At 46.6% G+C, this 27,737-nt stretch overlaps 1 protein-coding gene across 2 annotated transcripts in view; it reads right to left on the reverse strand.

The window, feature by feature from the left end:
• Window positions 1-27,737, reverse strand: part of PPP1R21 (protein phosphatase 1 regulatory subunit 21) — a 374,265-nt gene that overhangs the window by 299,116 nt on the left and 47,412 nt on the right. For both annotated transcript variants that reach the window (XM_078649644.1, XM_078649645.1), the window contains exons 5-6: window positions 23,510-23,674; window positions 9,970-10,028 (exon numbers count right to left, since the gene is read on the reverse strand). In XM_078649644.1, the coding sequence (XP_078505770.1) occupies window positions 9,970-10,028; window positions 23,510-23,674 (224 nt within the window). The remainder of the gene's footprint in view (window positions 1-9,969; window positions 10,029-23,509; window positions 23,675-27,737) is intronic.

Below are 27,737 nucleotides of genomic sequence, written 5' to 3' on the forward strand. Positions count from 1 at the left end.
TCGGGTCGCAAATTTGTATACCCAACATTCTGCCCTTTTTCCCCTTCCTAGCATATATAGCAGATTCTAGCTTATAGGATGACAACAATTTAGCTAACCACTGATGGTACGTCGGGGGGAGGGTATCAAGCCATACCGAGGCTATGCATAGTCTCAGAACTGCCATCGCCAGGAATATAACACTTCCATTCCGTATCTGCCCCTCCACCTCAACTCCTAATAGGATTATTGACGGAGTTAATACAGTTTCGATTCCTAATGCATTATTTAGAAAGCTCTCTATATCCTTCTTAGTTGTTTCCAAATGGGGGCATAATGCAAAATGAATATGCTACTTACCAGTATGCATCTGTTCTTGGCATGTAGGGCTGCTGACATTCATATCTATAGCATAGATCGCCGCCTAGTGTTGGGTCCGGATGATTGCACCTTGTTGTCCTGGAAGAGTCTTCGAAGTATCACGAGATAGGTGGCTCCTCCCCTGGACAACAGTGCGCATGGGCATCGACTCCATCCTTAGATTGTTTTTAGCCATTGTGGCAAAGATGGAGTGCAATAGTGTAAACGATGACCATGTCTAAGAGTATGTGTAAGAAGAAGAAGTCTGCAACCGCTACGGGCGCCGGGGAGGAGGGCGGGCGATATGAATGTCAGCAGCCCTACATGCCAAGAACAGATGCATACTGGTAAGTAGCATATTCAGTTCGAGGCATGTGGGCTGCTGAATTCATATCTATAGCATAGAATACATAGCAGTCCCTCCATTAACGGCGGCTGCCCGTGCCAGTTGCAGAAGGTTGAAAAAGTGTCCTAAGAACAGCCTGCCCTACAGCTGCCTGCTGCTTGGAATGTACGTCTACACAGTAATGCTTAGTGAACGTATGTGGTGTAGACCATGTGGCTGCTCTACATATGTCTTCCAAAGGAATATTGCCGAGGAACGCCATGGAGGCCCCCAACTTCCGAGTGGAGTGGGCCCTGGGGGGAATCGTTAAAGTGCGCTTTGCCTTGTGATAGCAAATCTGAATGCACTTAACTATCCATCTGGCAATTCCTGCTTTGGAAATGGGGTTGCCTTTGTGCTGGGCTGAGAAGGCAACAAAGAGCTGTTGTGTCTGTCTGAAATCTTTTGTTCTGTCAATATAGTACATTAACGCTCTTTTGACATCAAGAGTGTGGAGCATTCGTTCGGCAACTGTTTCAGGGTTTGGAAAGAATGCGGTCAGTTCTATGGTTTGATTGATATGAAACTGCGACACCACCTTTGGGAGAAACTTAGGGTTAGTGCGCAGCACAACCCTGTTGGAATGAATCTGAATAAATGGCTCTAGTACAGTGAGCGCCTGCAGCTCACTGACTCTCCGTAGAGAAGTAATGGCAATTAGAAAAGCTACTTTCCATGTTAAGAATTGAATCTCACAGGAATGTAGAGGCTCAAAAGGTGGGCCCATCAGCCTGGTGAGGACCACGTTGAGGTTCCACACCGGAGCTGGCGGGGTCCTGGGAGGGATGACGCGCTTCAGGCCTTCCAGGAAGGCTCTAATGGCAGGCACTCTGAAGACCGAGAGATGCTGCCTGTTTTGGAGATAAGCCGCTATGGCGGATAAGTGTATCCGAATGGAAGCATATGCTGGATTGCATTTGTAGAGATGTAACAAATAGCAGATGATATCAGGAATGGATGCATCTAGCGGGTTGATATTGTGACCAGTACAGTAAATGACAAACCGCTTCCATTTCGCTGCATAGCAAGCTCGGGTAGTGGGCTTACGTGCCTCCCGGATGATGTCCATGCATTCAGGGGGCAGATTAAGGTAGCCAAACTATAAGACCTCAGGAGTCAGATCGCCAGGTTGAGCTGTTGCGGGTCTGGATGCTGAATGTCTCCATGGTTCTGCGTCAAAAGCCTGGGTGTGAGGCCCAGCCTTTGATGCGGCACCACGGAAAGTTCTAGAAACGTGGTGTACCATGGTTGGCGTGCCCACGTTGGAGCAACCAGGATGAGCGTCATCGAGTGTTGCTTGAGCTTTCTTGCCACCAGCGGGATTAGAGGTGCTGGGGGACAAGCGTACGCAAATCTGCCTGACCAGTTCATCCATATCGCATTGCCTTGCGACTGTGGGTGAGGGAACCTGGCGGCAAAGTTTTGGCATTTTACGTTTTCCTTTGTGGCAAACAGGTCTATTTCTGGATGACCCCACTGCTGGAAGTACGGGCGGAGTACTGATGGATGTAACTCCCACTCGTGCATTTGATGGCTGTACCTGCTGAGCAGATCCGCCATCTGATTGTCCTTGCCCAGGAGGTGTTCCGCCATGAGGAAGACGTTCCTCTGAATGGCCCACTTCCACATGCTCTGAGCCAGATGAGACAACTGTGGAGAGTGTGTACCTCCCTGCTTTTGGATGTAGTACATGGCGGTCATGTTGTCCGTCCGGATCAACACGACCTTGTCGCACAGATGCACTTTGAAGGACTTCAATGCCATGAAGATCGCCATCAGTTCTAAGTAGTTGATGTGCATCTTCTGTTGCTGCGTCGTCCATAGTCCCTGCACGGTGTAGTGGAGCACATGAGCTCCCCACCCTTGGAGAGATGCGTCCGTCGTCAGGATGATCTGTCGCACAGGCTCTTGAAACGGTCGGCCCTTGCAAAGGTTGTGTGGATTCCACCAATGCAGAGAGCTGTATGCCCGACCGGTCACCAACACTAGGTCTTTCAACTGTCCGTGAGCCTGATTCCACTGACGTGCCAAGCACTCTTGTAGTGGACGCATATGTAGCCTCGCGTGCGGGACTATGAATATGCAGGAGGCCATCATGCCTATCAACTGCATGAACACTCTCGCAGGCAGTGAGTGTTGTGGTCTGAACTTTAGGATTAGCGACTGCATGTTGCTTATCCTCGCTGGGTTTGGCTGAGCCGTGGCCGCCAAAGTGTCTATCGTCGCGCCCAAATACTGCCGCACATGTGCTGGCTGAAGGTGCGACTTTGGATAGTTGAGCGAAAACCCCAGACTGTGAAGAAGGTGAATGGTGTGGGACATGTCGGCCGCGCACTGCTGGGCCGACTTTGCTTGAACAAGCCAGTCGTCCAGGTAAGGGTAGACATGGACGTTCTGTCTCCTGAGGTGCGCCGCCACCGTCGCCAGACATTTGGTAAACACTCTGGGGGCTGTGGTCACCCCGAAAGGAAGGACTTTGAATTGGTAGTGCTTGTTCTGAATGGTGAACCTGAGGTATTTCCTGTGGGAGGGGTGGAGTGGGATGTGAAAGTATGCATCCTTGAGGTCTAAGGTTGCGAGAAAGTCTCCCTTGTTCAGCAATGGAAGAACCTGTTGCAGTGTTAGCATGTGGAAATGTTCTGAGAGGATGTACCGGTTCAGGGGCCGTAGGTCTAGAATCGGTCGGAGTGTGCCGTCCTTTTTTGGGATTAAGAAGTACAGGGAATATACCCCTGTGCCTTCTTCCTCCACTGGCACGAGCTCTATTGCGCCCTTTTGCAGCATGGGCAGAACCTCCTGCTGCAATAAGTGCAAATGCTCTTGTGACATAGGACGGTGTTTTGGGGGCATGTTGGGTGAGTGTCTGTCAGCTCTAAACAATAGCCGAACTGGATAAGTTGCTTGACCCACCTGTCTGTGGTGATGGACTGCCACACTGACAGGAACCGCTGGAGTCTCCCCCCGACAGGTGTTGGGTGGTCGGGGGCAGTGACAGGGAGTCACTGCTTGTTGGTGGCAGAGGAACGGGAACTGTTGTTGCCTTTGCCTCTGCCCTTGGAGCTGTTGCCCCGGTATCCTCCTCTACTCTGTTTGGGGTAGGATGACTGCGCCCCACTTTTGTTGAACTGCGTCTGCTGTGACATTTGGCCTCTGGTAACACCCCGATTGCCTGAGCGACGAAAAGTGTTCCCACGAAACTGCTGTGACTGGAGAGCCCCCATGGACTTGGCAGTCTCAGTATCTTTTTTAATTTTCTCCAGTGTGGTGTCGACCTCAGGACCAAACAGCCTGTCTGGGTTGACTGGTTGGTTGAGGATGGTTGTCTGTATCTCGGGCTTGAACCCGGAAATTCGGAGCCAAGCCTGTCTCCTCAACATCACGCTAGTATTGATCGCTCTAGCCGCTGTATCAGCAAAGTCAAGGGCGCACTTGATAGCAGCATTGGAAATGAGTTTGCCCTCTTGTATAAGCATCTCAGCCCCCTCCTTGTATTGGTCTGGCAGGTGTTGCAACAGGGTCTCTAGGGTGTCATAATGTGCCCTGTCGTATCTGGCCATCAGCGCCTGTGTGTTTGAAATGCGCCAGATGTTGGCCGCCTGTGCTGCTACCCTCTTCCCTGACGCCTCCAGCACTTTTGACTCTTTGTCCGGGGGAGGAGCTTCACCCGTGGTTTGAGAGTTAGCTTGTTTGCGAGCATTAGAGACCACCAAAGAGTCCAGCGGCAATTGGCCCCTTATGTATGTTGGATCGCCAGGTGCCGGTCTGTATTTCTTCTCAATCCGAGGGTTAACAACCCTTGCTCTCGTGGGTTCCTTAAAAATGTCCGCAGCATGCCTTAGGACCCCCTTCAGCATGAGAAGAGTTTTCACAGTTTTTTCTGCAGTTGAGAAAGTGTCAAAAAGGAAGTCAGCTTCCACAGGGTCAGCATGCATATCCACATCATGGTTCTTAGCTGCCCTTTCTATCAAAGCATGAAATGCTGTGGAATCCTCGGTGGGAGACGTCTTGATGTTGAACACCTGAGGGTCAAGGGTTGCCTGCTGATCCCCCTGATCACCTGTGTCCACCCACGAGTCCTGCTGCTCATCAGGCTCAGTGTGGGCTGGGAAATTATACTCCTCATCCTGCTCCTCCCCATCTTCTCCATCTGAATAGGTGGGCGATGGCGTTTCCCCCCTTGCAGGGTGCTGAATGCTGGGTTCAACCAGCACAGGAGTATCCTCTTCAGGCCTTTTGCATTTCAGGGGAATCCTGAAGGCCTCCAAAGGCTGTGACGCCGTAATTTTCCTCTTCAGAAGCGTCAGCTTCCCGGTATCGGCGTCGATGTACTGCTCAGACAAAGAGTGTTGCGGACGCGTGAAACCCCCAGCAGGGGGAGTCGACTTCGACCTCTCCGGGTCCTTGGGCACCGGTCGTGGTGCAAAGGCCTTCGGTGCCACCTTAGGTGGTAGCGTGAACAGGATCTGCTTCGAAGCCGGTGGCGTCGGGACAGTGTTTTTTGCGGCGGAAGGGATCTTCGGTTCCGACGCGGAAGCTCTGTCCTTAATACGTTTTGGAGAGTCCGAGACCTGTTTGGTGAAGGAAGCGGATGGCTTCGTAGACCCGACCGATGTCTTCGGTCCACCTCCAGACTCGGGCGCCGACACCTTCTGCGCATCCGATTGAGGTGCACTGCGATCCCCGACCACAGCAGTGGACGTGGACGCCGACGACTTCGCCACGGCAACCTTGACCTTTGGCGTCGCAGTGCTAGACTTCGGCTTCGCGCCCTTTACAGCCGTTGTGTCGACAGGCCTGGTGGATTTCGGCTCGACGGCCTTAGTGTGAACGGCCTCACCCGTTCTCTTGGGCTTCGGGTCGGCTGTTGCGCTCGGCACCGAATCGACGGTCCTTCGTGAGCTGGGGTCCTCAACCACCTTCGCCGCCGTTGAGGGTGCGACACTTTTCTTTGGCTTCGAGGCCACCGAAGACGACGGCGTCGATGGGGGAGCAGTCGTCTTCGGTTTCGATGGTGCGTCGGCCATCTTAGTTGGTGTCGATACCGACAGTTTCGGTTTCGGTTTCGATTTAGGTAATGGCGGCTCCGCCGAAGTGTCCGTGGCCGGGCCGGAAGGCGGGGCCGTGGATATTGGTGTAGGGTCTAGGGTAAGGCCATGTGGCGATCCTTCGACCCGAGCCTTAGTAAAAGTACGAACGGGGTATAGCTCTTCCTCCGAGCTATCTTCCATGGCCCCGTAGGCCTCCTCGTCGTCTCCTACCTCCTCGACTATTTCCTCCACGTCCTGGCCCTCTGCGTCCGCTTCGTAGTCGGACTCGACGACCACCGAAGGAGGCGAAACTTGAAGATGGACCTGTTGCTCGTCCGCTTCTTCATTGACGAAGATGTCCACCGGTGCCGGAGCCGATCGCCGGGCCTCTAGGCGCGCCGTGCGCCTAAGCTTGATGGTTTTCTTCGACTTAAACCTGGAACAGGCCATGCAGTTGGCCTCGTCGTGGTCCGGCGACAGGCATTTGTTGCAGACCGGGTGGACGTCGATGTGTGGGTATTTGGATCCACACACAGGACAGTGTTTGAATGGACTTCGTTCCATGCCGTCGAAGTCTTGCTGCGTCGACTGGGCCTCGATCCTCGAAGTATCACGACTCACGGGATATCCGACTGGAAAAGTTGGATTTAAGTGAGGCACCGAACGCGAACAATACCGACGGGTAAAAGAAGGCCTTTTGGCCTTGAAAAAATAAGTTTTTGTCGATTCCGAACCGGAGTTAACGAAACCACATCCGAACCCAATGGCGGAAAAAAACAATCTAAGGATGGAGTCAATGCCCATGCGCACTGTAGTCCAGGGGAGGAGCCACCTATCTCGTGATACTTCGAAGACTCTTCCAGGACAACAAGGAGCAATCATCCGGACCCAACACTAGGCGGCGATCTATGCTATAGATATGAATTCAGCAGCCCACATGCCTCGAACACATGTACTAAGTCCGCCTCTAAGCTACCACATCTAAAACATCTGGTGCCTGATGCGGCTCCCCATTGGGCAAGTTTAGCTGGTGTATAATACAGGTGATACAGAACTTTGTAGTGCTGGGACTGTAGAGAGGCTGAGCACAACAGTTTCTGCCCCATTTCCAATGATAAAGTGAACTGGTCCCGGCTATGTCTAAACCAGCTGCCCATTTATCCACCCATTTTTCCAAGTCATCTTTCTTCGATTTTGACAGTTCTGAATAGAGCCTCTTGATCGTACAATCTATACCTGTTTGAATAATCTCCATTATTGGAATCTTCACAAAGCCCGCAAGACCCCCCTTTTTTTTATTGATGAAGCATTTAAAAAATGGTATAGTCTCTAAGCCATAACTTGCCTGAAGCTCTGCGAATTGCATCATGCCATGCGGACCTAAAATATCCCCCAGTTTCCGAATTCCTTGCCTCCCCCAGTCATTAAAAACTGGGCCAGAAAAAACCTCGCTAGGAAGAGTAGGATTACCATTCATTCTTATATAAGCATTATACTTTCCTATACCAAACCTCTTAGCAAATGCTTTCCAGATATTATATGCTGCTAAGATGGTCTTAAATCTTGTCCTTTTGAAATAACTTGTGTCTGTGTGTTTCAAAAGTAAATTTTCTGCCTCCACCCCCATAACTAATCCATAAATAGCTAGTGTGCCAAATTCATCCTGGCCTTCTGCCTCTGCACCACCCAACAAACCCATCATATATTGTAGTGCTGCTGCCCAGTAATATAACTTTATATCTGGCAGCGCCCATCCTCTCCTTTCACGTGAGAGTGTCATAAACCTAAATGCTCTCCTTGTTTTCCCCTTTGCCCAAATAAACCGATTGATCATATGTTCACAAGTCTTAAACCACTTGTTTTCAAAAAATAACGGAATAGCTCTGAATATGTACAAAATTTTTGGAAGAACCATCATTTTTATAATGTTTGTTCGTCCAACAACTGAAAGGTGTAAATTATCAAGTCTGTCTAGTTCCTTCCTTACTTTAATGATTATTGGGGCGATGTTCTTTTCCACTAAAGTATCGAGATCAGCAGTAATGTTTACCCCAAGGTACAATCCTGTTTGAACCACTCGAGTATCATTACAGTGTGCATAAGAATTTCTAATTATCTGTGTCTTGGATGTGTTTAACCACATTAGTGCTAAGGCAATTCCCCCTGGGTGCTGTTACTCCAGATTTCCCATTGTTCATGACGAGCTCAGCTCGTCATCAGCACACGTGCAGTGTACTGCATGACGAGCTGAGCTCGTCATGAGCATGGAAGGGGTTAAGGCATATCCAGAAATAGATCCAAACCTTCGTGCCTCAATCTCTATCTGCACGATTGCCTCAGTGGGGTTTGGTGTAATCACTGCCACATCATTGGCATAAGCAAGGATTTTGCATTCCCCCAGATGCGTGGATAAAGGCGTAATTCTCTCACACATCTCCAACCTACGAATTAGTGGGTCCATATACATTGCAAATAAGAGCGGGGAACACGGGCATCCCTGCCTCGTGCCCCGCTTAATCCGAAATTGCCGAGTGGAACCTGCATTTACTCTTATAGAAGCAACTGGATTAGTGTATAGTGTCCGTAATGCTTTAATATATCCCTCTTTAACCCCTGCCCTCATTAAAACATGCCACAGATATTCCCAGGAGACCCGATCGAAAGCGTCTAATAACATAACTGCCATCGGGTCTTCTGTGACCTCTGTGGCATCGAACAAAGTGATAACCTTACGGGTGTGATGTGTGGTTCCCCTTCCAGGAATAAAGCAGTGTTGATTATTATTTACAAGGTCTCCTATTATTCTAGCGAATCTTGTTGCAAGCACCTTAGAATACATTTTAGTATCCGCATTCATTAATGTAATCGGTCTATAAGATCCCGGCTCGGTGGAAGGCTTCCCCTTTTTTAAGATTAAGACAATATCGGCTCCCCCCCATGAGCCTGGAATAGATTCCCCTGTCTGGGCAGTCTGTATAGTTGTAACTAAGTCGTCTCCTAATATATCCTAAAATGTTTTATAGAATTCCATAGGGAGCTGATCGGGGCCGGCAGATTTCCCTGAAGGAAGATTTGCTATAGCTGTTTTAATCTCTACTGAATCCAAAGGTTCTTCATGTACTATCCTTAAAGCATATAATCAATCTCTGAGTAATTTGACAGGCTTACAAAAAATCAGTCCTGTACATGTTATTGCTAAAAGAAACAGAAAGTCATGATTTTTAAGTAAGGGGCATATTTGTTCTGTTCCTGTCGCCCTATTTTCACTCACCAAATACCTAAACCCTAATTATTTGCGACACAGCTTACCCTTTGGAAAATACATTTCCCTCTTGTTGTGGAACAACGGTGGGAAAACATTACTAGAGACTAATGTTAAGGGATATTTGAAAAGCACAGTTTGTAGACTGAGGTTTTCACCACAGTTCAGTGACATTATTTTTATGTCACTTTTTTTCATCATGGTATGATTATTATAATTACATAAAATAGTCAAATATAATAGTTTTTTTTTTAATACCTTGCCTTATTACCATATGCAACCAGTTTAAAAGGGCATACAATGTGTATAAATGGTTGCTTCACTCCTTAGCACACTGTTGTTACAAGAATAAAACTGAGATTGGTTATAAAGTGCTGATAACTTTCTGGTGATTACAACTTTCACCGCTGTCTTCTTATTGTTACATGAGGTAATCTGTTACCATCATCCTATGCCTCTTCCACAACTCACCATTTCCCTAAAGGAGGACAATGTAATGCTCTGCTGATCAAAATGTGCACATTACAGATGTGTAATACTGTCTGAAAATTAATAGGAGATCAAGATCATGAAACGGCGTGGATGTAGTTTAAGATTACTCTCCCTTCACAGAGCCCTGCTGTGCCTTCAACTTATTATGCAGAAAATTAGACAGCATGCTTTAACCATCTCTAAAGTCATGTTGGCACACCTGAAAAGTCAGATTCTTTGATTTTCTAATTTTCTTTCCTTTGCAACAAATATCTAACAGGTTTTTGTTGCGTTAAATTTTGCATTACAGGTCTTATTTTAATTCTTCATGTTTGCCAACATGCTCGCTCTAAATATATGAAAGAACTATGCACCTAAGTTTTGACTGGGTTACTTATAAAAGGAATGCTTCCAGCATGCACATTTTGTGTTTATACTATTCAGTTTCAGCTTACATAGCAATCATTAAAACGATCAAGACATACCATTCTTCTGTTCGATGCCGGCAATCTTTGGCTTCTCTCTCAAGAGTCTGAGACTTTACCTACAACAATCACAAAAGTTTGTGAAATATAGGAGATATTCAGCTAGATATTATAACTAGATGTAACCTATATCTAACAATACCTTGTTTTCCAGCTGAAAAACATTTGCACAGTACTGTAAACAATAACTCAATAATGCTCATCATGATACTCATTATTTGAGGGCCTCTGAAATTTGTGAAGTATGATAACAACAAATAAGAATAATGACAACCACAACCATCACAGCAATAAAAACTATCACAACAACAACAGCAATGTTTATTTGATCTGCAAATAGACCACAAACATAGTGGATTTTGAATCTCAGCTGAGATGATCCTCCACCATGCGTGTGGTTTATTTATCAAAGCATTCAGATTTTCCATTTTTAATCAACCTAAGCTTTCAAAGAAGATTTTAATATCTATGCAGAGCCTGTAGCAAGCGTCTGGAATAGGTTTTTTTGTTTCCAAAAAGCACAAAATTCTAATATAGATCCATGCACATCTCTACCAACCATCGCCTCACTTCCTAATGAAACACATTGTAAACCATCCTTCATTTCACTTAACGTGTACTGTAGCCTTTTAGCCTGTCGTAGCTGGGCTATACCTGCCATTAAAGGCCCACTCCCTTATTAAAGGCCGTCGCCTTCGGTTCAGGCCTTTAACACAGGAGCGGGTCTTTAATGGCTGGTGAAACCCGCTACGGCTGGCTATAAAGACTTCCGCCCATGAGGTCAGAATGTCCTCATTGAGAAAGCAAAAGGCATCAGAGGATGAAGAGGTTGAAATCCTCAGTGGCTCGGATGCCTTTGTGTCACAGCTCTTGCTGTGCATGTTCAACTGTTATCAGCTGCGCGCAGGGCCACGGCTATTAACTGTTGATCATTCAAAGGAAGAGCTGTTAAAGCAGGCTGAACTTAGGCCCTGGTTCTCCCTGAGTTGCAAAACTGCTTTCAGCTGAGCCAGGGAGACCCAGGATCCGAGCAGCATTCCTTCCTCCTCGCTTCCGAGGCTCCAGTGAGCAGCAGGCGGAGGGAAGGGTGAGGGCTCAGAGTGTCCTGCTACACGGGCTCTGTCTTTTGCTTTCCCCTGCCCAATCCATATATAGTTTGGAGAGACAGAGTAAAGAGAAAGCAGAGGACAATAGGACATTGAAATGTTGAGAGCAGCTGGCCTATACCAGTTAATATAGGCCGCTGCAGGCCACTCTCTTCAATGGAGCTCTCAACATTTCAATGTTCTAATACTTATTATCTACTCTTCCCCTTCCTTTCCTGAGTCCTTACTTAATGAGTGAATGTGCTCATTCACTACATCCTCAAGCTGTTCTCTATTTCTGTTATTAATATAGGAGTCTACCCATAAAACCCATACCTCATTACAGTACTTCCGATTGTTTTTGTGTGCCCTTGTTACTTCCTTAGAGCTGTTTGTAAGTCTGCTCGGGCAACTCTTTTTCTCTAAGGGTGCTGTGGCCCCTTGGACCAGTACATCCCTTTATAAGGTAGGAACGTATAAGTTATTTGTGACACGAGAAGGATTCCTGCCCGCTTTGGATTTGGTGCGCTATGATGCCTGATTTCCCCTTGAGCAGGCTGCTAGTTGTGCCGCTCTTAGGGGTGGAAGCGGCATGGCTGCACTGGAACTGTGTTTTTTAAAACTAGTGTATGTGCCCGTAGTAGGTGCCATTTTTAATGCTCTCTGTGTTTGAGTGGCTCTGAACCACAGAGCTATGGCAACGTGGCTGCAGAGGGATCCCAGGATTCATATCCATAAACTAGGTGATCATGCTGGTACCACATCCTTTAATTAAGATAGGCCATATTGTGGTTGCTTTTCACCGCTTTCTTGTTAGTAAGTAGTTGCAGAGGGCACCACTTGCTAATGTTATTTAAATTAAAGATGAAAAAGTCATGTGCGATGCAGTGGGTAAGGTAAGGTCTTAGACTCCTCTCATTGTGAAGGTTAAGTGTTCGAGTCTTGGTGTTTCTATGGTCACGCGTTCCTATACGGTCTGTTCCATTACAAAAAGATTCAATGACTAGATTAAAAGTGCATTTTCAAAATAAGAAAGAGAATACCAAAGAGAAATTAGAAGGACTGGGTATAGTGGCTGCCGAGGCACCATGTTTATATTCAGTCTTAAAATCTTAGAGGGTATCAAGACTTAGTCTTTGTAAGAAGAAAACTGTATGAGTTACTCACCTTGATCATCCCACAGTGGAGTCAGAGTCTCTTTCTTTTCTCCTGCATACTCCCTGATGTAGACTGCTCTGCACAGAGGATCTTACAAACAGAGGCCCTCTTAGAGTTCTTTTTATAGACTGCTGGGTTTCTTGAGTATTTGCCTGACCTGGATTGTGTTAGATCAGGCAGTCTAGAGGGCATCCTCTTGAGGACACAGCGTGGAACGCAAGAGAGTATTTGCTTAGTAGGTTGGCGATTCTTGTGGTGTAACTGCTTGCTGTTAGCATGAGAAAACTCATTAAGATGACAGTGCATTCTTCTCTGTCCGTGGACAGATATTTGCATGGAGTCGGATCTAGAGCCCAGGGCGCTAAATCTCCTCCTTTCTACAGGCAATTGTGAGATCCTTTTCTGCCGCATGTAACTGCCACTGCAGGAAGGAGTATCTTCCCATGGCCCTCATAGATCATCAGACAACTCTGGCTTCTCTGTATCTTCTCCTTTCTCCTGTACCTCCTGGAAGTCTTGTGCATAAAGAGAAGGAGATAGGTTTTCCCAACAATTCTTCTGTCCCAAGAGGGAAATATATATTATGGAGGAGGATCTTATGCCATGGTCACAAACATCTTATCTACAGCTGCCTGTGGAGGAAGATCAGATGTGCATGAGCGGAGAACGGTTTAGGCAGTTCCAAAAGCCCTCTATTAATAAAGAATAATTGATCTGGCTAGTCAAAATCTTTTTAAGCGAGAATGGAGGGACCCCAACAGAATGTCAGCTTTAAGATTCATGGGAAAGCTTTATCCCTTGGTAAAGGAAGAAACTGAAACACCTTAAGCACTAATAGTAGATCACCTCCTAGCAAATTTTGAACATAAGCCTTCCCTTCTCTCTGAAGATTTTGTCCTTTCAGACCCAGTGGACAAAAAAGTAGAAAGTGCTCTGAAGACAACTGACACTGGGGTTACTCTAGCAATGAAAGCAGCCTTAATCTAGCGATGAGAGTGGAGATAGTATGCATCTCAATCTACAGTTAAAGACTTTCACACTTTATCCTACTGCATTCAGGAGTGAAGATTTTCTCAACTTCGGGGGCGAATGAAGATTCAGGCCCGGTTTTGATCCGATATAATGTCAGACAACCAAAAGTCTTCAGCAATGGCTTTTGAAGGTACGGTTCTCGCCAGATGCACACACACCTTCGAAACAGCAAGGTGGCGGCTGCTCAGAAAACGTGTTTGTTAAGAATGCCTAATTCAGCCATTAAACGTTTTGGAGAAGAATGAATATGCTACTTACCAGTATGCATCTGTTCTTGGCATGTAGGGCTGCTGACATTCATATCTATAGCATAGATCGCCGCCTAGTGTTGGGTCCGGATGATTGCACATTGTTGTCCTGGAAGAGTCTTCGAAGTATCACGAGATAGGTGGCTCCTCCCCTGGACTACAGTGCACATGGGCATCGACTCCATCCCCAGATTGTTTTTAGCCATTGTGGCGAAGATGGAGTGTAACAGTGTGAGCGATGACCATGCTAAGAGTAAGTTTGAAATCTGCAGCCGCTACAGGCGCCGGGGAGGAGGGCGGGCGATATGACTGTCAGCAGCCCTACATGCCAAGAACAGATGCATACTGGTAAGTAGCATATTCAGTTCGAGGCATGTGGGCTGCTGAATTCATATCTATAGCATAGAATATATAGCAGTCCTTCCATTAACGGCGGCCGCCTGTGCCAGCTGCAGACGTTTGAAAAAGTGTCTTAAGAACAGCCTGCCCTACAGCTGCTTCCTGCTTGGAGTGCACATCTACACAGTAGTGTTTAGTAAATGTGTGTGGTGTAGACCATGTGGCTGCTCTACAAATGTCTTCCAAAGGGATATTACCAAGGAAAGCCATGGAGGCCCCCAACTTGCGGGTGGAGTGGGCTCTGGGGGGGACCGTTAAAGTGCGCTTAGCCTTGTGATAGCAAATTTGAATACACTTAACGATCCACCTGGCTATACCTGCTTTGGAAATGGGGTTGCCTTTGTGCTGGGCCGAAAAGGCAACAAAGAGTTGTTGTGTCTTCCTAAAATCCTTCGTCCTATCGATGTAGTAGATCAAAGCTCGTTTGACGTCAAGAGTGTGGAGCATTCTTTCGGCTACTGTCTCTGGGTTTTGAAAGAACGCGGGCAGTTCAATGGTCTGGTTGACATGGAAATGTGAAACCACCTTAGGAAGAAATTTGGGGTTAGTGCGCAGCACCACCCTGTTCGAGTGAATTTGTATGAATGGCTCTTGGACAGTGAGCGCCTGGAGCTCACTAACACGTCGCAGAGACGTAATGGCTATCAGAAAAGCCACTTTCCATGTTAAAAACTGAACCTCGCATGAATGCAGAGGCTCAAAAGGTGGGCCCATCAACCTGGTGAGGACCACATTAAGGTTCCATACAGGAGCTGGCGGGGTCCTGGGAGGGATGACCCGTTTCAGTCCTTCTAGGAAGGCCTTAATGGCAGGCACTCTGAAAACGGAGAGGTGCTGCCTGTTTTGGAGATAAGCTGCTATGGCGGATAAGTGTATCCGAATGGAAGCATATGCCAGCTTGCATTTGTAAAGATGTAACAAATAACAGATGATGTTGTGAGTGGATGCATCTAGCGGGTTGATGTTGTGTTCTGTACAGTAAATGACAAACCGCTTCCATTTTGCTGCATAGCAAGCTCTGGTGGTGGGCTTTCTTGCCTCCCGTATGATATCCATGCAGTCGGGAGGCAAGTTAAGGTAGCCAAATTCTAAGACTTCAGGAGCCAGATCGCCAGGTTGAGCTGTTGCGGGTCTGGGTGCTGAATGTCGCCATGGCTCTGCGTCAAAAGTCTGGGCGAGAGGTGCAGCCTTTGATGCGGTACCACGGAGAGTTCTAGAAACGTGGTGTACCATGGTTGGCGTGCCCACGTTGGAGCAACCAGGATGAGTGTCATCGAGTGTTGCTTTAGCTTTCGTGCCACCAGCGGAATGAGAGGCGCTGGGGGAAAAGCGTACGCAAATCTGCCTGACCAGTTCATCCATATCGCATTGCCCTGCGACTGTGGGTGAGGGAACCTGGCGGCAAAGTGTTGTCATTTTGCGTTTTCCCTTGTGGCGAACAGGTCTATCTCTGGATGACCCCACTGCTGGAAGTACGGGTGATTACTGATGGATGTATCTCCCACTCGTGCATTTGGTGGCTGTACCTGCTGAGCAGATTGTCCTTGCCCGGGAGGTGTTCCGCCATGAGGAAGATGTTTCTCTGAATGGCCCACTTCCACATGCTCTGAGCCAGATGAGACAACTGTGGAGAGTGTGTACCTCCCTGCTTCTGAATGTAGTACATTGCTGTCATGTTGTCCGTCCGGATCAACACGACTTTGTTGCACAGATGTACTTTGAATGCCTTCATTGCCATGAAGATTGCCATCAGCTCTAGGTGGTTGATGTGCATCTTCTTGTGCTGCGTAGTCCATAGTCCCTGCACTGTATAGTGGAGTACATGAGCTCCTCAACCCTGGAGAGAAGCGTCCGTTGTTAGGATGATCTGTGGAACAGGCTCCCGGAATGGTCGGCCCTTGCAAAGGTTGTGTGGATTCCACCAATGCAGAGAGTTGTATGCCCGACCGGTCACCAACACTAGGTCCTTTAACTGTCCGTGAGCCTGATTCCACTGACGTGCCAAGCACTCTTGAAGCGGACGCATAAGTAGCCTCGCGTGCGGGACTATGAAGATGCAGGAGGCCATCATGCCTATCAACTGCATGGACACTCTTGCTGGAAGCGAGTGTTGCGGTCTGAACTTCTGGATGAGCGACTGAATGCTGTTGATCCTCACAGGATTCGGCTGAGCCGTGGCCGCCAGAGTATCTATCGTCGCGCCCAGATACTGCCGCACATGGGCTGGCTGAAGGTGCGATTTGGGATAATTTAGGGAGAATCCCAGACTGTGAAGAAGGTGAATGGTGTGGGACATGTTGGCGGCGCACAGCTGGCCCGACTTTGCTTGGACAAGACAGTCGTCCAGATAAGGGTAAACGTGAACGTTCTGCCTTCTGAGGTGCGCAGCCACCGTCGCCAGGCATTTTGTGAACACCCTGGGCGCCGTGGTCACTCCGACAGGTAGGACCTTGAACTGATAATGCCGACCCTGAATGGTGAATCTGAGGTATTTTCTGTGTGATGGATGTAGAGGAATGTGAAAGTATGCATCCTTGAGATCCATGGTTGCGAGGAAGTCTCCCTGGTTGAGCAACGGAAGAACTTGCTGCAGCGTCAGCATGTGAAAGTGTTCTGAGAGAATATACTAGTTTAGGGGTCTGAGGTCCAGAATGGGTCTGAGGGACCCGTCCTTCTTCGGGATTAAGAAGTACAGGGAGTACACTCCTGTGCCTTCTTCTTCCACCGGCACGAGCTCGATTGCCTCTTTTTGCAGCATGACAAGTACCTCCTGCTGCAATAAGTGCAAATGCTCTGTGGACATAGGACGGTGTTTTGGTCGCATGTTGGGTGGAGTGGATGTTAACTCCAGACAATAACCGAACTGTATAAGTTTCCTGACCCACCTGTCTGTGGTGATGGATTTCCAGACTGGCAGGAACTGCTGGAGTCTCCCCCCGACAGGTGTTGTGTGGTCGGGGGACAGAGGCAGGGCGTCACTGTTTGGTGGTGGCAGAGGAACGGGAGTTGTTATTTCCACAGCCTCTGCCCTTGGCACTGTTGCCCCGATAGCCGCCTCTACTCTGCTTGGTGTAGGAGGACTTCGCTCCACCTCTAGTGTATTGCGTTTGCTGGGACATCTGGCCTCTCGAAACACCTCTATTGCCTGAGCGACGAAAAGTATTGGCCCGAAACTGTTGGGACTGGAGAGCTCCCATGGACTTCGCAGTCTCGGTATCCTTCTTTATTTTTTCCAGTGTGGTATCCACCTCCAGGCCAAACAACCTTTCAGGGTTGACCGGCTGATTGAGGATGGTGGTTTGTATCTCCGGCTTGAAACCGGAGATTCGGAGCCATGCCTGACGTCTCAACATCACACTGGTGTTAATGGCCCTGGCCGCGGTGTCCGCCACGTCCAGTGCACATTTAATAGAAGCGTTGGAGATGAGTGTCAGGGGCAGTTTGCGGATCCCCTGCGTCCCATGCATCTGCCCAAGAGTCCTGGTGATCCTCAGGATCAGTGTTGGCAGGAAAGTTATACTCTTCGTCATCACCTTCCCCAGCCTCCACATCTGAATAAGTGGGTGAGGGTGTGGCAACTCTAGGAGTCTGTGGAGCAAGTGGCTCAACCAGGACCGGGGAATCCGTAGAAGGCTTCTTGCGCTTCAAAGGTTTCGTGTAGGACTCCAAAGACTGCGTCGCCGTGATCTTTCTCTTGTAGAGGGTAAGTTTACCGGTGTTGGCATCGATAAAGTGTTCCGACTGCTCCTCTATCAAGGGTTGTCGATGCTTCAAGCTCTCAAGCTGCGGAGGCGGCTTCGACCCTGCAGACCCTTGCACGGGCGCGTTGGTGACCGACCTTGGTGCGAAGGCCTTCGGTGCCACCCTCGGCGGCAACGTAAACAGGAGTGGCGTCGAAGACTTTGGCGTTTTGGCAGCCTGCTTCGGGGTGGAAGCATCCTTCGGATCGACCGCGGAAGCCTTGTTCCTGATGCGTTGCAGTGAGTCCGACACCTGCTTCGTAAAGGAAGTGGACGGTTTCGTCGAACCGACAGACGTCCTCGGTCCACCAGCGTGTGAAGACTCGGGCGTCGATGTCTTTGCCTTCTCCGGCCGAGGCGCAGGAGCAGCTTTCTTAGGTGCGCCGTGTCCTCCTTCCGCACCGACGGCCTTTGGCGCCGACGACTTCGGTTCGGCAGCCTTGACTCCCGGGGTTGGGGCCCCAGTCTTCGGCTCGACGCCCTTGTTCGATTTTGGATCGACGGCCTTGACCGACTTTGGCTCGACGCCTTTGGTCGACTTCACCGGGTCGACAGATTTCTTCGGCTTCGGCCGCCCCGACATATTGGAAGACGAGGGGGCGGCCAGAGGGACAGACGTCTTCTGTTTCGTTGGCGTCTCCATCACTTTCGGTTTCGTCGACAGCGAGGGTTTCACTTTCGGTTTCGTTTTGACGACCGGCGGCTCCGCAGAAGTGTCCGTAGCCGGGCCCGCAGGCGAGGCCGTGGATTGGGGTGCAAGGTCTTGGGTAAGGCCGTGTGGCAATCCCGCGACCTGAGCCTTAGTGATTGTTCGAACGGGGCATAGCTCTTCGCCTGAGCTATCTTCCATGGCCCCATAGGCCTCATTGTCGTCTCCTACCTCGTCGACGACTTCTTCTGCATCGAGCGCTTCGACATCCGCGTCGTAGTCGTAGTCGATCACCTCCGCAGGAGGTGAAATCTGCAGATGAACTTCTTGTTCGTCGGCGTCTTCTCTCTCGAAGATGTCCACCGGTGCCGGGGCCGACTGCTGGACCTCCAGACGCGCCACGCGCCGAAGCCGAATCGTCTTCTTCGATCGAAACCGGGAACAAGCCATACAGTTGGCTTCATCGTGGTCTGGCGACAGGCACTTGTTGCACACTGGGTGGACGTCGATGTGGGCATACTTCGATCCACACACGGGACATTTCTTGAACGGGCTCTGTTCCATGATGTGTCGTTGAAAGTCTTGCTGCGTCGACTGGGCCTCGAGCACCAAAGAGTCACGCGACTCCTCGGGACGTCCGACTCGAGGGCTGAGCCGGAACAGAGTTGGGCACCGAGCGCAAAAACAATACAGACGGTATAGGAAAAGGCCTTCAGGCCTTAAAAAAGTCTATATCGATTCCGAACTGGAGATAACGAATATATATCCGAACCCAATGGCGGAAAAAAACAATCTGGGGATGGAGTCGATGCCCATGCGCACTGTAGTCCAGGGGAGGAGCCACCTATCTCGTGATACTTCGAAGACTCTTCCAGGACAACAATGTGCAATCATCCGGACCCAACACTAGGCGGCGATCTATGCTATAGATATGAATTCAGCAGCCCACATGCCTCGAACATGAAGGAAGTTTTGCACAAATCTTTTAAGAGCCAAAAGCATTTGAAAACTTTTAAGAATAGAAGTCAGTTCCAGCCTAAAAGATCTTCTTGGGTTCCTCCTCTTGTCGGACAGCTGGGAGAGGAACTCGAACCAAGAATCCCGACTATGCCGGGACTTCTACCGCTCCGGAAATGGTTGTCTACAACTATTCTTCCAAATATGGAAGGACTTGATCACGAACAGATGGTTCCAACAGATTGTCTCTGAGGGCTATTTCATAGAAGTGCTTACAGATTTTCCAGTGCCACATTTTGCTCAGACTTCATGTCCAGAGTCAGAGAGAAGGCTCTGAGGGACAGTACTTCCATCCTATTGGAGAAGGAGGAAGCCTCTCGATGCACCTGGAAGGGAGGGGCCTTAGATGCTATTCCAGAGTGTTCCCAGTGCAGAAGCCCTGAGGGTCCTAAACAGGTATATCCCTACTACTCATTTCAAAATGAACACTCTGGAACAAGTCATCATCCCTCTCATCTCCAGTGGGGATTTTCTTACCAAGCTAGACCTGCAAGATGCATATCTGAATATACTGATAGCACAGAAACAGAGATTCCTGAAATTCACTGTTGAGAATCAACACTGGCAATTCCAGGTGTTACCCCCTTTGGGCTAAAGACCTTGCTCATGGTTTTCACAAAGATTCTTGCTCCTGTTTTGGGCCTTCTTCATGCCCAGGGGGTCGTGATCCATCCTTCCCTTGAGAATTTCTTAATCCATCCTCCTTCGTACAGTCGATCTTTGATGGATACAGCAACAATGGTACAGACCCTGAAGAGGTTTGGGTGTCTGGTGAATTGGGAGAAGTCACACTTCAACCCATCTCGGAGGTTAGAATATATAAGGGCAGTATTCACCACAACACAGGGATTAATCTTGTTGCCAGAGTCTAGGAAGACCAAGCTCAGATGCCTCCTACATAATATATTGATGAAATTAGAAGCATCAGCAAGAGATTGGGTTCAGATCCATGGGAATGTGATAATTTGGAGTAATATTCCTCGACAAATGTTAGTCTAGAGAAAATTATTTTTATTTGAGGGCAGCAACTCTGAGCATCGTCCCATGGGCACAAATACATTTGGGACTGGCAGTGCTTCCTATTCTCAGTCACTGGTCCCCTCTCAAGGAGCACTACGATTATTTAATTTCCAATTACTTCTGTAACTCAAGAGATCCTTCTTGGTGGTTAACTCACTCAACATTGGATAAGGGACCATACTCTCTTTGCTAACCCCAAAACATTACTTCTAAAAACGGATACCAGCAGCAGGGAATGGGGTGTAGTTCCAGTAGACCAGACAGCCCAGGGTCTCTGAGATGAGTCAGAACAAGGGAGATTCTCCAACTGGCGGGAGCTAATGGCGGTACAGCTTTCTTTGCAGCTAATACAAGGCAAGGCATTTATAGCGCGCACACCTACCTCCAAGGAGGTGTCCCGGTACTGGCAGGAAAGGCCACAACCACGAAAACTTAAAAACAGAGAGGCTAGATGACCCCTAGGCAGGAGTCAAAAAGCAAGGCTTTAAGGCTCTTTCTGAAAACAGCTTCAAATGGCTGCTTCGTAATCCAAGAGGAAGAGCATTCCACAACTTAGAGGCTGGGAAAACAGATTATCTGCCTCCTCTTCTGACCTTGTAAATGCGCAGGATTTAGAGCAGTTTGAAGCTGTTAGATCTCAACGATTCCACCCGGACGTAGGGCTTAAAACGGCTCCTAACATAGAGAGCACCTTTGTGAGTATAGGTTCTGAAAGCAAAGATGAGTACCTTAAATGAGATCCTCTTACAGATAGGGAGCTAATGAAAGTGTTGTAAATGGCCGGGCGCCGCCACCTGGGAAGAATTAAATGAGCAGCAGCGTTCTGAACGATTTGAAGACGCGGATTAAAAAAGCAGACAACCCCTGGTACAAGTTGTTGGCATTATCCAACACTGACCTAAACAAGGCATAGACTATCGTTTTACGGAAATCCTCGGGAATAAGATGAAGCATCCTTCTTAGGGACCTGAGAGTTGCAAAATAGGTGGCGGATAATGCCTTGATTTGGGGTTCAAAAGTCAGGTTTGAATCGAATTTAAACCTGAGATTTCTTATCATGGACACAGGAAGAGAGGGCCCCATTTCTGATGGCCACCAGACTAGATCCGGGAGAGGACTTGACACAGAAGAAAAGAATCTCAGTTTTATACGAGTTAAGCTTTAAACACCTTGCATTCATCTAGTCCACTACTGCCTTTAGGCAAAGCTTGAAGGAACACAGGGTTATGGGTGCATTTTCATGAAAAGCCAAATGGAGACTAGTGTCATCTGCGTAGGATACAACCGGTACACCTCAAGACAACTGATTTTGCCAGTGGCTCCATAAATATATTAAAAAGGGTAGAGCTAAGTGTCGAGCCCTGAAGCACTTGAAGAAGAGCTACAAGGTGGAAGAAAGACAGCCTTATGAAAGATTTCAACCATAACAGGGCTTGTCTCTGATTCCTATCCTTTCAAGTCTGTCAAGCAAAAGTTACTTTTGGATCCATGTTAGTTTAGGTACCTTTCCTTAGCCCATGTTTCTGTTAACCCTTTTTTTCATATAACTAGTAAGGGCTGAAAGTATGTAATGTGCAAAGGCTTTGGAAGTGTTGAAGGAGAAACAAAATTCTTGCCATTTCTACGGAGTTGTTTTTGGTGTGTTCTTTTTTCTCTTGCTGAAGGTAGCTCTTAGCTTGGGCATACCTCATTAAGTAATGACTGGGAAGACGAAGTAGAAGGAGGTAATTCTCAAATTGTTTACAGGCAATCTTCATTGCTTTAATTCCTCTTTATTTGTCTCAGTACATACAACTCTTGCTTCTCCCCTGTTTCCTTCATCAGCCTCTAACTAGGGGCTTAGTAGAAAACAGGAGGGACTGCAAGGAACAATTGTTTTTTATGAGTAGATTACTATATTGGTAATAGAAATAGAGAACAGCCTGAGGAAGTAGTGAGCAGCATTTAGAGAATGTACACATTTAATAATTAATTAAATAAAAGAGCAAGAAGGAATCCGCATAATGACGATTACCGGTAAGTAATCAGAGCATTATTCAGATGATCTCAAATTGTTGCAGGTCAGGTATAACTAGTATTTTCAATCCAGGTGTGGTATTTTGCAAATATCTATTTTGTTTTATTTTCATTACAAATCAACACTATAAATCCTGGAATGCAATGAAAAACCAGAACTGAGTGAGCTACTTACACAGGTAACTTAAGACCTCAGTTATCTCTTCCTTGAGGAAGTCAAAGCTTTCTGAAATTGATCTCTCTTGAATCCAGACATATCTTATAGAATTTTAAGAATTTAAGATGTGCCCCTGTGGACGTTTTATGTTGGTGAGGACTCACTGTGGCCCCTGTACACCCATGGCCGCTACCAACTTATAATCCTATGTCTCTGTCTGCGGAATGTCTAGGATTTTTGATATTGAAAATCTGATCACCCTTGTCTTTGTTGCTCTACACCCGGACAGCTGTATGGAGGATTGTCTACAGTGTGGCACGATGTGGGCACATCAGAGAGTTCATGAATACATTAAGGGAAGTTACAGGTAACTTCTGTCAGGAGATATGAGGGAATATGGGATGCGTATAAGGGTCAAGGGTAGGGAAGGTTATGAGATCATTAAAGCAGTAAGTAACCATTGTTGGGAATTCATGAAGGGAGGTAACAAGAAAAAGGAATATCTCCTGCAGCAGGCTCACTAAAAAGATATGCAATGTTGTACCCAGACTGAATGTTGCTGGTAGTATCTCCTTTGAGGATGCAGGCTTTAGACACATGATGATCAGAGGCTGTGAGACAAAGGAGGGCTGTATAAAGGTCAAACAAGTGGTTTTGAAGAAGAAATAAGGCAGTGATGAAAATAGGGTCAAAGTCTTAGGGCAAGGAGAAAGAATGCAATAAAAAAGAAATTAGGCCTAAACAGGACAGCACAGTAACAGGAGATGTGCCTTAATCAGGTATGCCAACAAATGTTTCTTTTCTTCGGAACACAGGGAAAATTCAGTGTATACAGTGTTTTATTTGGTAAGGGTGGGGGAGTGCAATCATTTTGCATCATAACACAGCAGCACACTACCTATATGTACCTCTCATATTTGCATAGCATCCTTCATTTCTTCATAAATCAAGAAACATAGGAACTGTGTTAAAAAATACAGAGTATCCACAATTTGAATGATATGAATGATTAAACTTACTTCCAGTTTTGCTTTCTCATTTTGCAGCTTCTCAATGTTTTCCATGTACTTCTGAGTCAGTCCACTTAGTACAGCTTGATGTTGCGCTGCCTCCCTCTCCAAAGCCTCTAATTTAGTTTGAAGTGCCTCTTCAATTTGTTTGTGTTTTTCATCTACCTCAAAAAACTAAATACAGAAATGAGACATTATGTTTTGCTGCACATCTACTAATGTATCATACTCTGCACAGAAATAACACTTATAAAAACATCCCACCTGTGCCCCCAACTCCTCCACCTCACCCCTATTTTATGCGTAATTTACAGACCACAAGGCCCCACTAAACTCCAGCTACCACCGATACTGCTCCATTTGATTTAATAAGAATTTGCTGCTGAGCTACTGGTCCAACATTTTTTCTATTTATGTGTATCATCAGAAAAGTAAGAATAGAAACTGATCCAGTGCTACATTTATTCCTTATGAAAACAGTACACGGTAAAGCCCTCCGGTGCAAACATTATAGATGTAAGGCACAAACATAACTTTCTGCAAGAAATCAAACAAAGTAGCATAACTGAGAATTGTTTCTAGGGCAGATTTTCACTGGCAAGGTTTGCAAACTTCAAAGATCAGCACTGATTTCCCAAAGACACAAGGATTGGCAAAGCCAATGGATCCGGCTTGTATTTTAGGACCAGACTAAAACATAAAGAGCCAGATGCTGTGAAAAAAACACAGTAATGATTATTTTCTGTGTAAAATGTATCTATGCGATAAAGAGGGCAATGTGTGATGATTTGGTGTACTTTTGAGATGTACAATAGTCTCACATGTACTGCAATGCAAGTACTCCATTGCTGCCGGAAAAATAACGAAACAGTCAATAGCATGAGGAGAGAGAGAATACTCCTCTGAGTGAAACCAAAACCAATTTAGGTATATTTTAAAGAATTGGTAACAATAGATACACCAACAGTTGTGTTGTCAAGCTAGACCTAAAAATAGTGTTGCTCAGGAGCGGCTCCTCCCCTAAGGCGGAGGAGGAGCATCGCCCCCTGCATTCAGCACTGCAAAAAATGAAAAATTAAAACGATAATAATGCGATGTTATTATCATTTTATTTTTCCATGTTGCAGCAGCTTTGTGGGTGAGACGGCTGCTCTGTTCACAGAGCAGGGCAGGGGGAGGAGTACTCCAAGTGGGCATGAATGTTTTGCCGGCCCTCTTGGGCCAGCCAAACACTCATGCGCACTTTGCATGTACTCCATCCAGGCTGCATTACAGCCTGGGTGGAGAACATGCCCCAGGCTCCCATTTCCTGGCTGAGCGCCGAGCCACAGCGCTCAGACCAATCAGAACACTGCATTGCAGCGTTCTGATTGGTCAAGGCAGCCTGTGTGGGTGTTTCCTGTTTCCTGTTAAGCAGAACAAAGGAAGAGGACGCAGAGGACCGAAGAGAGGCGGCGGCCAGTCATCCACCGGCTGGTAAGTGTTTTTTTTTTTTTTTAAATACCCGTCCCACTAATGCTATTTGGGAACAACCGCTCTAAAGGAATTGTAAAGTACATCTCCTTTAGCAATTTTCTCACCAAAGAATGCTCACCAACTGTAGAGAGATTAGGTAGTTTTTGGAAATTTATGTTAGGTTTCTGAACGCCTTAAAGATAAACATAATATATGCTTTGATCACAGGGTCAGAGAGCCCACCTGCAGAAAACACAGCAGCATGGAGCTTCATAAGTGGCAGAAGAAGTTATCCGCACACTTCATCTAAATTATGCAAGGAAGACATTGAGCCCAGATTCCTTGTTTTCTAGATTCTGGACAGCTGCATTCACTTCCTCTACAGCAAATGGTGATGTCATTTTGGACACTTGTATGCTGGAGAGTTTGGGGATGTTAAGCCGCTGAAAGCAATTGTCCAGCTCTTGCTGTTCTGGGAAGCATTCTTTATTATAAAGATGTATTACCTTGTTATTAATATCTGTGCCCTGCCCTCTTGTGCAAGAACAATGCCTTCTGTATGTATAATGTGTTTGGAAAATATTTGATGTTATAAGGTTTTTGTAAACTTATTACTAGGGTTCCAAATGTATCTGTTTCAGAGTAGGGTTGGGTGAAGAATTCTGCTCCCTCAGGCAGAGTTCATGGAGTTTTGCCCACTTCACGAAGAGTGCGGAGTTCCGCAAAACTCTGCAAAGTGTTGGGAGCGGAGTATTTTCTCTCAAGCGACTAGCCAACGTTAAGTTGGCGAGCGCGAGCGAGAAAAAAATGCCACACAAGACCTCCTCACTGCACGATTTCTCAATGTAGGCAGTCGCTGCAGGTCACGACTGCTTGTATTGAGAAATTTTCCCCTTGTGTCGGGGAAGCTGCCACTCTAGTAGAATGTCTACTTGAGCGGCAGAAAACAGCAGTGCCATCTGGCGCAGCGCGTAGTGCCACTCGTGGTTTCACAGCACAGGACAAACTTTCGGGGCTAAAAATTAGTGTGAGCACAGCAACTTAACAGACGCCGCCGCTGGCGGAACACAGTGGAGCGCACCAGAGATATTCCGGCAATTTGCGGAGTTACGTGGAGTAGAACTCTGCGGTCTCTGCCCAGGCCTATTTCAGAGCTATTATCGTGGCCTGTCAGTCTTCCCAAAACTGCCTTTGAAACATCTCAGACAACATGGAGTGCGTTTTCTCCTTTGCTATTCCTAATGCAATGTTCCTGACTTTTCTCAGTCGCCTGAAGAGCTAGGTGTTATATTGTTTCGAAATCAGAGATTTGCATTTAAATCGGATGAATGTGCTGCACGTCAGCATTTTCGCTTCTATCAAAAAAATAACAAGAGTGAATCATTATGTGAGAAAGTTTTATGTCTCACAGAAAATAATTTGTAGTATTTCCATTGGAATGAGATGCCACCATGTGGAAACAATTTTTCAATCTATACATGGCCAAGAAGCTGTTGGGGAGCTGATAAAAACATAAAAAATTTTTAGTTCAATGACGTCCTGAGCTGTTCCTTATTTTAAGAGTGCAGCTGCATGTTGGAAAACAAATATTATTATTTTTGAGCAGACAAGAGAGCTGCAATGAATGATTTGCTTCAACAGGATCATATACGGTTTTGTACCTGGGATATCTACCTCATTTCGGCACAAGCTCAGTTTCAGTGTCTGGGTAGTGGCAGTATCATTGAATGCAATAAAGCCCACATATCTGTGAAGAGGCGTGCTCTGTTTCCAGTTCTCAATTGGATGAGTTTGAGTAACTAAGTTTTGTAAGTTAAATATATGTATAAATCCATTGTTTGAACTAATAGAGGGAGATTGAATTTGATCGAAAGGCACGGGGGCATTATGAAAGACTACTATAGCAAATGAGCAACTAGCGTGTGCATTTAGGGTGCTGCATATAAACATGAACAGCAGCATTTACTCTCAAAGCTTTGGTGTCATTTTGCATGGATATATTTTGAATACTAAAAAAGAACACGGACTTTCTATCCATAATTAACTATTACACTTGGGACATCTAACAGATTAGCATCTAAGTAGGATACATTTGAGCCTTTTCTGTTGACAAATAGTACTACTTTGTTGAATGATAATCTTCTGATTCAATGTATGCCAAATCTGTGAAATATTTGAGACTGGAGCTATGCCTGGGATGTCAAGCACAAAAATCGTAAGCCTTTGGGTGAATGTGCTGCTAAAGGCAGATGTTGGTTCATGTGATATTACCATTAATGGTCCTCTGGGGGACTGTTGTGATCCAGAAACCTCCGTCCGTAAAGGACATTCTTTAAAATAGCCAACGAGTTGAGTTTTGTTGCCTTACGTGAGGTTTTCCTGAAACAACAGTTCATCACTTTTGGTGAATTTAAAGAACAAAGAGTACCTCATCAATGTCTGTTTTTAAGTACATTAGATTGCAACCAACGTTGAAAGCAGTGATTTTTAACTTTATTAAGACTACTTCCAAAGTCTTTTGGTTTCTTAGATATGAGGAGAGTTGAATTATTTCCAATCCGAGTCCTCTTGATCCCCATTAAGGGCATGACATTATAGAGTGAGTTAGATTCATGACTGCCTCGACCCTCCCTACTCATTCTTCTGCAAACCATACAACGATTGTTTTTGTGTATGTGAATGAAGGCAAACAAAAATATCTGAATTCATTATAAGCAATGAACCATTGAACTCATAAAGATAATAATAATGTTCTTTATGCACGAATCATTACGTTCTAAGT

This window comes from Lissotriton helveticus, chromosome 6, assembly GCF_964261635.1.
Source record: "Lissotriton helveticus chromosome 6, aLisHel1.1, whole genome shotgun sequence".
Lineage (NCBI taxonomy): Eukaryota > Metazoa > Chordata > Amphibia > Caudata > Salamandridae > Lissotriton > Lissotriton helveticus.